The 12500-nt window shown below is 39.7% G+C and overlaps 1 protein-coding gene across 6 annotated transcripts in view; it reads left to right on the top strand.

Moving 5' to 3' along the window:
* Window positions 1–12500, top strand: part of cuedc1a (CUE domain containing 1a) — a 529149-nt gene that overhangs the window by 749 nt on the left and 515900 nt on the right. For 5 of the 6 annotated variants that reach the window (XR_015500531.1, NM_001430900.2, NM_001430901.2 and 2 more), the window contains 2 exon segments: window positions 6953–7123; window positions 9185–9733. Coding sequence is in view for 5 of the 6 variants with exons in the window: in NM_001430900.2 (NP_001417829.1) it covers window positions 9443–9733 (291 nt within the window). In the remaining variant the exon portion in view is untranslated. 6 annotated transcript variants of the gene reach the window in all.

Consider the following 12500-nt stretch of genomic DNA (forward strand, 5'->3'; position numbering starts at 1 on the left):
AATTGTTGTCTAGAAAATATTAACATGTACTGTATGCTCACTGGCCACTTTAATAGGTACACCTTACTAGTACCAGGTTGGACCTCCTTTTGCCTTTAGAACTGCCTTAATCGTTCGTGGCAGAGATTCAACAAGGTACTGGAAATATTCCTCACAGATTTTGGTCCATATTGACATATTTGCATAACGCAGTTGCTGCAGATTTGTTGGCTGCACATCCATGATGCAAATCTTCTGTTCCACCACATCCCAAATGTGCTCTATTGGATTGAGCTCTGGTAACCGTGAAGGCCATTTGAGTTCAGTGACTTCATTGTCATGTTCAAGAAACCAGTCTGAAATTATTCACACTTTATAATATGGGGCGTTATCCTGCTGGAAGTAGCCATCAGAAGTAGGCTTGGGTGGTAATACGGTAATATGGTATATCGTGGGATCTAAAAATAGGTGTCAATAAACAGTTAATTTTCAATACCATTATACCGTCATAAAAAACAATGCACTTAATTGGAGACAAGTATTAAATATTATTTATTTAGTGTCTACAAATGCGTATGAGTGATTGTCATCCCGGGACAGAGAGAGGTGAGGTGAGGTGGCGAGTCGCGCACCAAGTGACCTGAAGTTTGGCAGTATTTCCGGTTTCAACCAAACGATAAGGGAGACGTGGTAAATACGAACTAGAGGTCTGCAGAGGTCCCGCTGCTGTACCGCGGGAGCCAACCAGAGTGAGTGTGGGAATGAATTTCCGAATAAAGTGCAGGAGCGGTCAGTAACTCCTGTAATTTGAAAGGGAGCTTGCGCGCGGTCTAACAATATTGCTCTCGAGCGAGGGAGCACGCATTTTGTCTGTTTGTATGTGTGTATGTATGTGTGTGTGTGTGTGTGTGTGTGTGTGTGTGTGTGTGTGTGTGTATGGTTGTGTGTGTGAGTTAATGAGAGAGAGAGAGAGAGAGAGAGAGAGCGTAGTACTGTGCGTCTCTCTTTTTTTTATGCATGGTAATACCGGATACCAAGGTAAAATAGGGAGGAGGTTTAACTGTATAAAAATTTGGATAGCAGGGTAAAATAGTGAGGAGGTTTGACGGTATCAAAATTTGGATACCGCCCAAGCCTAAAGAAGATGGGTACACTGTTGTCATAAAGGGATGGACAAGGTCAGCAACAATCCTCAAGTAGGCTGTGGCGTTGACATGATACTCAATTGGTACTAATGGGGTAAAAGTGTGCCAAGAAAATAACCCCCATGCCATTACACCACCACTAGCCTGAACCGTTGATACAGGGAAGGATAGATCCATGCTTTCATGTTGTTGACACCAAATTCAGACCCTACCATCCAAATGTCGCAGCAGAAATCGAGACTCATCAGACCAGGCAACCTTTTTCCAATCTTCTATTGTCCAATTTTGGTGAGTCTGTGTGAATTGTAGCCTCAGTTTCCTGTTCCTAGCTGACAGGAGTGGCACTCAGTGGTGTCTTCTGCTGCTGTAGCCCATCCGCCTCAAGGTTTGACATGGTGTGCTTTCAGAGATGCTCTTCTGCAGAGTTTGGTTGTAACGAGTGCTCTCTTGAGTTACTGTTGCCTTTCTATCAACTGGAACCAGTCTGGCCATTCTCCTCTGACCTCCGGCATCAACAAGGCATTTGCACCCACAGAACTGCCGCTCAACTGGACATTTTCTCTTTTTCGGACCATTCTCTATAAACCCTAGAAATGGTTGTGCGTGAAAATCCCGGTTGATCAGGCACACTTTGGGCCTATTAGTCCCTATTGAGCATTGTGTCAACACCAAAGCCTACCTGAGTATTTTTGCTGACCATGTCTATCCCTGTATGACCGCAATGTACCCATTGCGTCATATCTATGGCACAATGGATTAAGGCAGTTATGAAGGTAAAAGGGAGTCCAACCCGGTACTAGTAAGGCATACCTGATAACATGGCCAGTGAGTGTAAGTATGTGATTTGGAACGTACATATAGATTTCGATAAAACAGTATGTGAGAAGTACCCAGATGACCTACTACTACCGGTGAGAATCTGAAGTGCACATCGGATAGACGCTACGCTATCCCATGATGCACCGTGAGAAATGGGAGTAAAGGGATGCAACTAACATGGGTAGGTTATGTGATGATGACAAAGTGGCGGATGTAGTACGTCTGAGTTCCATCCATGCTACTCACATTCAGGGGTCTCAAACTCGCGGCCCGCGGGCCATTTGCGGCCCTCAGTGCAATATTTTGTGGCCCGCGCCGACCGCTGTACTCTGACAGAATAAGCGGAGCGGGGAGAGAGAGCGCTCCCCGCTCCGCTGATTCTATCCGTACACAGCGCGCTTGTCACTCAATGCGCGTTGTCGCGCACGTTCTGATCAGCTGTGTTGTCGCGCGTGTACTCAAGAGCGATGTTATCGCGCGCCTACTGAAGGGCGGGAGCGAGGGTGTGTCTTTTCGCGGAGGCACTTTTGATCATTTTGGAAGGGCACTTTCTATGCAAGACTAAAAAGGGCATGTGCTCTGCACAGGTTGAGCCCTATGTGTGCACGTGCCTGCCCTGCATCTTATATAGGTATATATATATATATAGGTAAATACAGACTGATGTGACTGGAGTGGGGTGGGGGTGTTTTATTTATACATATATACGCCTTTTTTTTTAGGTGAGGGAATGGAAGTTTTGAGTGAGTTCCCCCACTTTTTTCCCTAGGACTTCAATAAGTCAAAGTACAGGTCTAGACTTAATGATGATCATCTTCAATCCATACTGAGGGTCTCAACTGCTTCCGCTCTAAAGCCAAATGTGGTTCAGATTTGTGAGACGAAGCGCTGTCAAGTCTCTGGCAGCAAGAAGTAGGCAAAAGATGCCATGTTCAGAAGAACTGTTCATAATCTTCACTCAATGTTCTATTAATGTTCAGGACACTTCATGTTCAGAAGAAATAATTAAAACTGTTAATAATGACATTTGAGGACTTTTTTTTGTGAAATCCCTTATGCGGCCCAGCCTCACCCAGACTTTGCCTCCTGCGGCCCCCAGGTAAATTGAGTTTGAGACCCCTGGTATAGAACATACTTTTCTAACGGCCGAGTAGTACATTTAAATTAAAATAGAGTACCTACTGTGTAGTTGGTGCTTTTGGATACAGCCTAAGTTTACCAAACTTCGACGAATTCCATAACTGAGAAACTCAGAAATGTTAAAAGGGTCCATACTAAACAACAATACCGCATATAAGTACACCTCATTAAAAGTACCATCTCAAAAAGCCAAATCGGTGCACTTTAAAGGACATTGTTAAAGTGCAGTAGTCACCACAGCACTGTTCCCTCCTGTCCTCTCTTCTTTTTTCTCTCTCTATCTCAGCCAAACCAGGTCAGAAACAAGGACAGTGTCAAAGCCCTGCTCATGCTTTTGGTTCAGCGCACACCACGCAACTGCTCCCCTTTTCTTCAGGCTCAACTTTTACAAAAACTCCTGGAATGTATCCTCCTGGGTTTGGGGCCCATTAGGTCTAATGATAGCGCAGCGTAGAGAGATGCCAGTGAACGTGCTGCTACTTTTATACGCAGACAGCAGGCGCGTGTACTGACACAAGCACTAACCCACAGACGACTCCTGTGGTGATAACAGCTCTCCTTGTCAGACAGCACAATCTGCCCGCTTGGATTTCTCTCTCCTCTTGGCCGCTGATTCAGCCAGAAACGCAAGCGAATTTGGCATGGTAATAGAGAAATGGAAACTGGGGATTGTTTTGGCTGGGTGCGCTTTGTAAATTTCATTAAAAGCGTTGTTTATAGCTTGTTATTAATGGCCGGGCCGTCGTACGTGTGCCAGCTTCACTCTTCACATCCCGCGCCAATCATCATTTTTAAGGGATATTTTATCCAAAGAGCATCAAAAAATTGAATTATCTGTTCACCGTAATACTGAACTCAGCATATGGAGCTGATTTATTAACTTTTTTATTTAACACAAAGCAGTAAATTTTGACACACACAAAAAAATGCTGTTCAAAATTTGTATATTTCACACGGTGGCACAGTGGGTAGCACGATCGCCTCACAGAAAGAAGGTCGCTAGTTCGAGCCTCGGCTGGGTCAGTTCTGTGTGGTGTTTGCATGTTTTTCCTATGCTGTCGTGGTTATCCTCCCGGTGCTCTGGTTTCCAACACAAGTCCAAAGACATGGGCTATAGGTGAATTGGGTATGCGCTAAATTGTCAGTAGTGTATGTGTGTGAATGAGTGTGTATGAGTGTTTCCCAGTGATAGGTTGCAGCTGGAAGGGCATCCACTGCTTAAAACATATGCTGGATAATAAAGCTGCACAAATAATCGTAAAAAGATCGCGATCTCGAGTCGACCCCCTAGACCAGTGGTTCTCAAACTGTGGGACGCGGGCTTTCTCCTAGTGGTACGCGGAGGAATCGCTGAATAATGAAAAACAATTAACATTTTTAATCCTTTGATCCGTACTATAACATCGATGTGATCAGCATTGGCTGTTTTCTGAAGATTACGATCACAACGCTGTGCTTAGAATGTTTATTTTAGTGCATTGTGTCGTAAGCTGCTAAAATTCAGTTTCCGAAGCTTAAGAATTGATTCTGAAGCAGTGATTCGACTGATGTAAAAAGTGGCCAATCACAGTCGACCTTGTCTAGTTTTGCGTGAAACGTAAGGGCGGGACAAAGGCTTTCCGTGTTGCAGAGACAGAAATAACAACCCAAAAACAAATGTTTTGTTGGAATAATGCTTCTCGAATGTTTTCACTATAGATATTTCCAGCAAGAGTAATTAAATCGCGGACATATTTCCTGCCATTTTGATAATCTACATACACGTTTCGCTGTCTTCTTTCGGACAGCGAGTTAACTCGCCTCTGACCTGTCACTCCTCTAAACACAGTATGAATGGCGACGGGGGAATGAAGGTATTGCGCAATTACTAATTTCTGCAAATGTCACAATTTATAGGGAAATTGGGTAAACAAAATTGGCCATAGTGTGTGTGTGTATTATGAGTAGTACTGTATATGGGTGTTTCCCAGTACTGTATTGCAGCTGGAAGGGAATCTCCCCCAATTTGTTTAATATTTAGCTTGTTTTAAAATAAAATAAAAAACTCACTTAATTTTGAATTATTATTTATAAAAGTGAAAAAAATATATTTTTGCTCGATTTAATTTGTAAAAATATTTGAATTGGAAATGAGACAAGGGGCTCTATTTTAACTAGTTTTTAGTTTCTATTAAAGGCGTGTCGGAATCCCCTTTTGCTAATTTAAGGACAGAAAAATACAATCTGCACCCCAACGCTTGGTCTAACAGGGTTGTGCTTATTCTCTTAATGAGTTATGTGTGTGTTTTGACCATAACCTGCATTAAATTAATCAGAGTCTCATCTCATTCCCTTTAAGAGTTACATCGTGCCATGGTGCATTTGTTCTTTACATGGTGGTCAGATCATTTTAAAAGGGCACTTTCTATCTAAGACTAAAAAGGGCATGTGCATTGCACAGGTTGAGCCCTATGTGTGCATGTGCCTGCAGCAAAGCTGTTTGTGTGCAGCAAGGATTTTTGTCAGGAGAGCTGTACGAGAATTTGAAGAATAGCGGAGTTTGTCTTTTATCAGTTGAGTTTGTTACCATTCATACACATCGCCTAAATCCGTGCTGCTGTGCTCGCCTATGTTTATAATCCTTCAGATTACCAGCAGGGCTAATGGTTACACAAATACACAGGGCAAGAGACTTGCTGCACTGCTATCCACTGTGCATTCAGACCCGGTGATTCAGGAGGAGAGAAGTCCTCCTCATTTATAGTGTTTATATGAACACGATTATCTTTATGATGATTTAAATTGTTGTTGTGTGTATATGAAATTCTGAATAACAAATGTAGCAGGACATTAAATGACTGTTTATTTCTTTGTATTTTAACTTTGTAACCTATAAAATCATGCGTCTCCTCACAGTTTGTGTCGCATTTTGTGAGCCGACTGACAACAGTCAGTCAACAGTCAGTTGTTTGCTCCCCTCTCTCCCCTGCTCCGCTGGCCATGTCCACTCCTCTCTCTGCTCGCAGAGTTCCACGCACATTATAATGCATTTATTTTTTAAATTCTGAGGTAGACTTGAGCCGAAAGAGGGGGGTTTCATGGCCCTTTATACAACATGGTGCAAAACATGAAAATTTGAGTTGCGCGGGTCTGAAAATAGCACCAAATCGCGCCAAACATGTTTTGCAGCTTATTGCGTCGGATGTATGATAGAGGCCAAAAATTCTCAAGTAAGACAAACATTTTTTGTAGTATGATTATTCTGAATACTTTTAGACTCCTTAATGTGAAACCAAACCAAAAAAAAAATGCTGAAACTGTATTCATATCAGATTGAAAATATCAGATTTTCCAGTATCATGCAGCCCTAAACCTGATGTCTTGCTTTCTAAAACGTACAGGAGGTTATAATAACCCAGTGACCTCTTTTATGTCAGAAGTTTATGACCCCTTTAAGGAATGGGAATCACTTGCTCTATCGACAGCCAGATTGATAGTCATATTCGTCACCATGGAGACCACATTGACCACTGATGATGGCCGTAATTTAAAATAACAAGTTTCCTTCTAGTTTTGCACCAGAAGGACGATTGGCCCCATTACGCCGATACATCAGCCAACATCAGATCTCTTTCACAATTGTCAATCAGATCCTGCATCGCGTGTCTCTAATCCATCTCAGTGGGTCACAGTCGCAGACCCCCTGCTTAACTGTTATCAGCTCAGCGTGCGTATTAACTATGGGTGACGTCAGCCCTCTGCTGTATGTTATTCGCAAGGGCACAGCCGCCCTTCTTCAGAAACGCATCCCTGAGCTGCTGCTGCTGCTGCTGTGCGAAACTGTGCCGGAGTCTGTGGCTATATTTAGCACTGCACTGTTTGGTTTTTAGGTGCAGATTAATGTGGAGAGATGAAAATGGGAGCGAGGGATATCCAGACCTCTCCGATGACGGATTGTACAGAGCCTGTGATGGGAGCTAAAGGTTTATCCTGCTGGCTGTAGTCTCTTCCTGGTGGATCGTGTGGTGCAAGTCTGTATCCTCTCGGCACACAGACACCAGGTAGGATATATATATATATTTATATGGGTATATGGAGGACTGTGTACTTGTGTGATTGTTGTATGAATCTGTGAGTTCGGTGGATGAGCTTTTATGGAGTGAGGGGGGAAATGAAAGAGTTTAGTACTTGTGGTGTCTTGTTAATGATCCTGATCAATATAATGTCCAGTGAGAGCCATAAACTGTATGACTCATGTTGTTTATATGTGTGTGTGTGTGTCTATGGTTTATGATTAAAAATAGATTGTTACTGTAGATGAATTGATGTTACATTATTAATCAGTCTTTATTAGTCTGTCTATCTGTCTATAATTCTGTCTGTCTGTATAGCTGTATTATATAATAAATGAATGTTCAAAACGTAAAATGTAATATTAAAGTGTAAATTTAAACTGAAAAACTGAATCTAATTCAAAATATGAATAAATAACAATAATAATAAATAATTACATACTAATAGCACACACATTATCTATAGTCTACATTATATCAATGTATAACATTACAGTTTACCTATATTCCTGCCTATTATTATGATATCGGCTGTTTATTAGTGTATGTGTAAATTATATATATATATATATATATATATATATATATATATATATATATATATATATATATATATATATATATATTATATCTTAATAATATTAATAGTATATAGATGTGTATGTGTGTGTGTGTGTAAATATATATATATATATATATATATATATATATATATATATATATATATTTACACACACACACATACACATCTATATACTATTAATATTACTAAGATATAATATATATATATATATATATATATATATATATATATATATATATATATAATTTACACATACACTAATAAACAGCCGATATCATAATAATATATATATATATATACAACCCCAAATCAACACCAGAGACAGTATAAAAAGCACAAATATAAAAAGAAAGTAGTGATTTTCAAGTAGTGATTTTTTTACTTTTATTTCACTGCAGACATCTGCCTGGTCAACTTAATTTCATTTGTAAATATTCATTCTTTCCTATCATTCAGACCTGCAATACATTCCAAAAACAGTTGGGTCTGGAGCAATTTAGGGCTAGTAATCAGGTAAATTGGTTTAATAAGGATGTGATTTAAAACATGTGTACAGTATGTACATTATGGATGTACCAACAAGGTTTTTTTGCCCTCGAGTTTGAGTCTGAGTCATTTGATTTTGAGTATCTACCAAAACCCAATCCGATACTTCTATAATACGTAAAAAAAAAGAATAAAGAAAAGCGAAGAAACAGATCCAGGATGTTTCTTATTTTTTATTTAATTCACCTTATTTTAAAATTTAACAACTTCTGTAGGGTAGCTTGAACAATCAAGTAATAAATCAATTCTTCACTTTTGGATTTTAGTGCAACAGTCAATATAAAAAAAATCTAATATAAAAACAAATAGGTCCTCAACGTAAAAAACCTGGCAGACAATCCTAAGTTTACATATCCCACAGTTGCTATGACAATGTTGTGGTTATCAACTTAATAATACCTCCAGACCGCAAATATACTCACGCTCTCCGCTTCAAGCTTCTTCTGTGTTCCACTTTGCCAGCATGTAACCAATAGGGTCTCTGCAAAAAAGTGATGTCATTCTGCATAGGTTGCTGTTTCTGTGTCAAGTCAAGAAAGAGGTCTAACTCTGTGCCACAGTATATATATATATATATATATATATATATATATATATATATATATATATATATATATATATATATATATATATATATATATAAATATATATTAAAATATATATATATATATATATACATACATACATACATATATATATATATATATATATATATATATATATATATATATATATATATATATATATATATATATATATACATATATATACAATATATATACATATACACACACACACACCCTATCCTTCCATGCCTACATTCTGTATTCATATCTATAAATCTGTTTATATCTACATTTTTTAGCTCTCTTTTTGCTGAACAAAATATGAATGCTTAACATTTAGCTTTTCTAATGTAGGTCTTCAGGAGTTCATCCTTTGCCTTGAGGGTAACTGTGAGAGCAAGGCATTCTGGGAGTACCAGACAGCTCTGAATGTGGTGGAGCCTCAGCTATCTGCAGCCAAAAGGTCTATCCAATGCGGCCTCTTTATATACTGAAGCCCAATTCACAGGCATCATGAGTGGATAACAGGGCGTGCCCAGAGGCGGAGCTTAGGTTGAGGGGTGGAGCCTCAGCAGTAGATGGGCGGTTCTGACTGAGACGAAGGATCTATAAATGATGACCAGCCTTTTCCGCCGGAGTAACGCAAACAGTAGACATGGAAGTGCCGCTTCAGGAGAGCTCAATAACAGGAGGCCTCCACGCCAGGTTCGGCGTTTGGAGTTCAGCCAGGCTATGGACGACTTTAAGACGATGTTTCCTAGCATGGAGCATGAGGTCATCGAGTGTGTCCTGAGGGCCAACCATGGTGCTGTGGACTCCACCATTGACCAGCTCCTGCAGATGAGCTTGGATAGCCAGGCTACTGATGACAGCTCGGATTCTGAGGACAGCATTCCTCCAGAGGTTGGTCCAGGAGCTTTTATTTAATTGAATTCAATTCAAGTTCATTTGTTTAGCGCTTTAGCTATTGTATAATAAGCAAATTCAGAAAAGGTAAGATTATTAATTACCATTATTTTATTAGTAGCTAAATACTTTAACGCCACAGCCATATCACCCTGCAGCCCAAGAGCGGTTACTCACTAAGCTATGCAGGGCTGAGCCTGGTCAATAGCTGGATGGGAGACCACACAGGAAAACTAGGTGGCTGTTGGAAGTTGTGTAAGTGAGCCCAGAAGTGGGCGCTCAATCTGCGGTCTGTTTAAGTCATGATGCCCCAGTAAAGTTAAGGGAACATTATACTGTCAGTGTGTGCCGTCTTTCAGATGAGTCATTAAACCGAGGTCCTGACTGTGTTCATTAACAATCCCATGGCACTTCCCCTAAAGAGTAGGGGTGTTACCCATCATGGCCTCCCAATCAACCCCATCCACTGAATTGGCTCCATCTCTGTCTCTCCACTCCACATATAGCTGGTGTGTGGTGAGGGAGCTGGCGCTGTTGTCCTGTGGCTGCCATTGCATCATCCAAGTGGATGCTGCACACTGGTGGTGGTGTTGAGAGACCCCCCTCATGATTGTAAAGCGCTTTGGGTTTATGACCATACATAATAAATGCACTATATAAATACACATTACATTAACTAATTAACTAGTAACTTATAGCTTTTAACAGTTATAGTTATTATATATAAGCCTATTTAATCTGCAGTTATATAGGTGATGTCATTGTGTACATGTCAGTCAAGTGTATTAAGTGTATGTAAGTGTATAAGAGGGATAGATCTACACGCAGGTGGTTATTTTTTGCAGATTAAAGCCCAACAGGCTTATCGGCAGCCCAACCTGAAGCGGAGCACTGTTGTATAAGACTTAATTCTGCGATAACACTTTTTTGGATTGCTTATTATACTGCTTTCTGCCACAAAGTGTAACAAATTACACACAAAACATTGTTCTAAAGATTTATAATCTCTTTAATTGAACCAAAGCAGACAGAAACAAAAGTGGGTGAATGGAGCATACACTAACCTATTTATTATTCAGTCATAAGATGGCGCCAAACTGCCAAAAATAGCAGTACGAGCATATACATATTTTATGAATTTTAAATGATTTAAGGAACCCTAATGAGCCTATTTTTTAGTTTCAGTGGTTGTTATCTTGGAATTTTCAAGATTTTTCAGAATATTTACTTTAGTGTTCAGCAGAGTAAGAAAATCAAATTAGTCTGTGACAAGCCAGCTGGTACAGGACGTCAACATATCGTTAGATTAACGTTGAACCCCAATGTTGTGAACCGTTGCATTATGTTTGGAAATGAAAATCGGGTTGACGTCTGAACCCAAAGTCAGGCTGACGTCAATGTGCATTTTGGTCTCTTTCCAACGCAGCCAAAAAAAAAACTAAATATCGATGTCTAATGATGTTACAGCTTGATGTGTGTGGGCATTACCACTATGATGCTATTTTGGTTTGCATACCTGATGAATACACTTATAATTTTCTGCTTCATTTACTTAAAAATATATAATGAATTTTTTTTGCATAGCATTATTATGTAGATGAAACAATACTAGGCCTTGCAGAACTTACTTAATTTTTATATTTGTCGAAATAAAGTTTTCACATAAACTTAACTTGATTTTTCTATTTCTCTAGCCATTATTTTGTTTGTGGAATCTACATAACTTAATGAGTTATAAATTAGCATTTTGTATTGCAACCAACATCTTTTTTTAAATTGTCTATATTACAAATGTTAAGTAATGTCAGTATTTGACGTCAATATGACGTTGGTTTAAAATGTTGGCTCGACGATTTTGGTCATTTTTCAACACAACTTATAATCAACATAATATCCATGTTGTTGCATGCCAGCACTTATTTGGTTATTTTATTGTTTATTTTTATGTCTCACCATGTGTTTCTGTCTGTCACCCAGTCCACTTCTGTACTTGATCCGCCTACTCCCATCTCTGATTGGCTGTTTCACTTATTCTTGCTGCAACCAATCCCATCTCTTCTGCTACCCAATTGGTTCCCACTCTGCCCAAGTCCCAGCCAATCCCTGCATGCCACCTGGCCTTTAAAAGGTCTTCAGTCTATTTGTTTAGGAGACTCCCTGGCTGCGTCCGAAACCGCCTACTACTCAGTAGGTACTGCATTTGAATTTAAACGTACTGCTCGGCCGTTAGAAAAGTGCGTTCTATACAGTATACATGTGAGAAGTATGAATGGAATTCTGACGTACTACATCCGCCATTTTGTCATGGTCACGTGACCTACCTGCGTCAGTTGCATCGCGTCACTTCCATTCATGAATTCTCTCGCGGGGCATTATGGAATAGTGCAGCGTGCATGGGATGCGCACTCCAGAATCTCGCCGGAAGTAGTAAGTCATCCAGGTATTTCTTGCATACTGATTTTCGAATTCTATGAATTCAGACATACTACTCGGCTTGCATACTGATTTTAGCGTACTATATAGTATGGAAGAATGCGGTATCGGACCAAGCCCCTGTTTGATACTTTGTTCGATTGATTGATTGGTGTATTTTGGCTTGTTTGGTTTGCTTTGTTAGTGTTTGATGGTTTGTTATCCCCAATTATCAGTACTGTGTGTCTTTATTTGATTTACACTTTGTTATTGTCAAGTTTGTTACTGTCTGTTCTTGCCTTTGTGTCACCATATCTTCCCTATCCTCATGTTTCCCTCTGAGTTTAGAAAG

The sequence above is a fragment of the Danio rerio genome, chromosome 10 (assembly GCF_052040795.2).
Source record: "Danio rerio strain M-AB ecotype USA chromosome 10, GRCz13ab, whole genome shotgun sequence".
Lineage (NCBI taxonomy): Eukaryota > Metazoa > Chordata > Actinopteri > Cypriniformes > Danionidae > Danio > Danio rerio.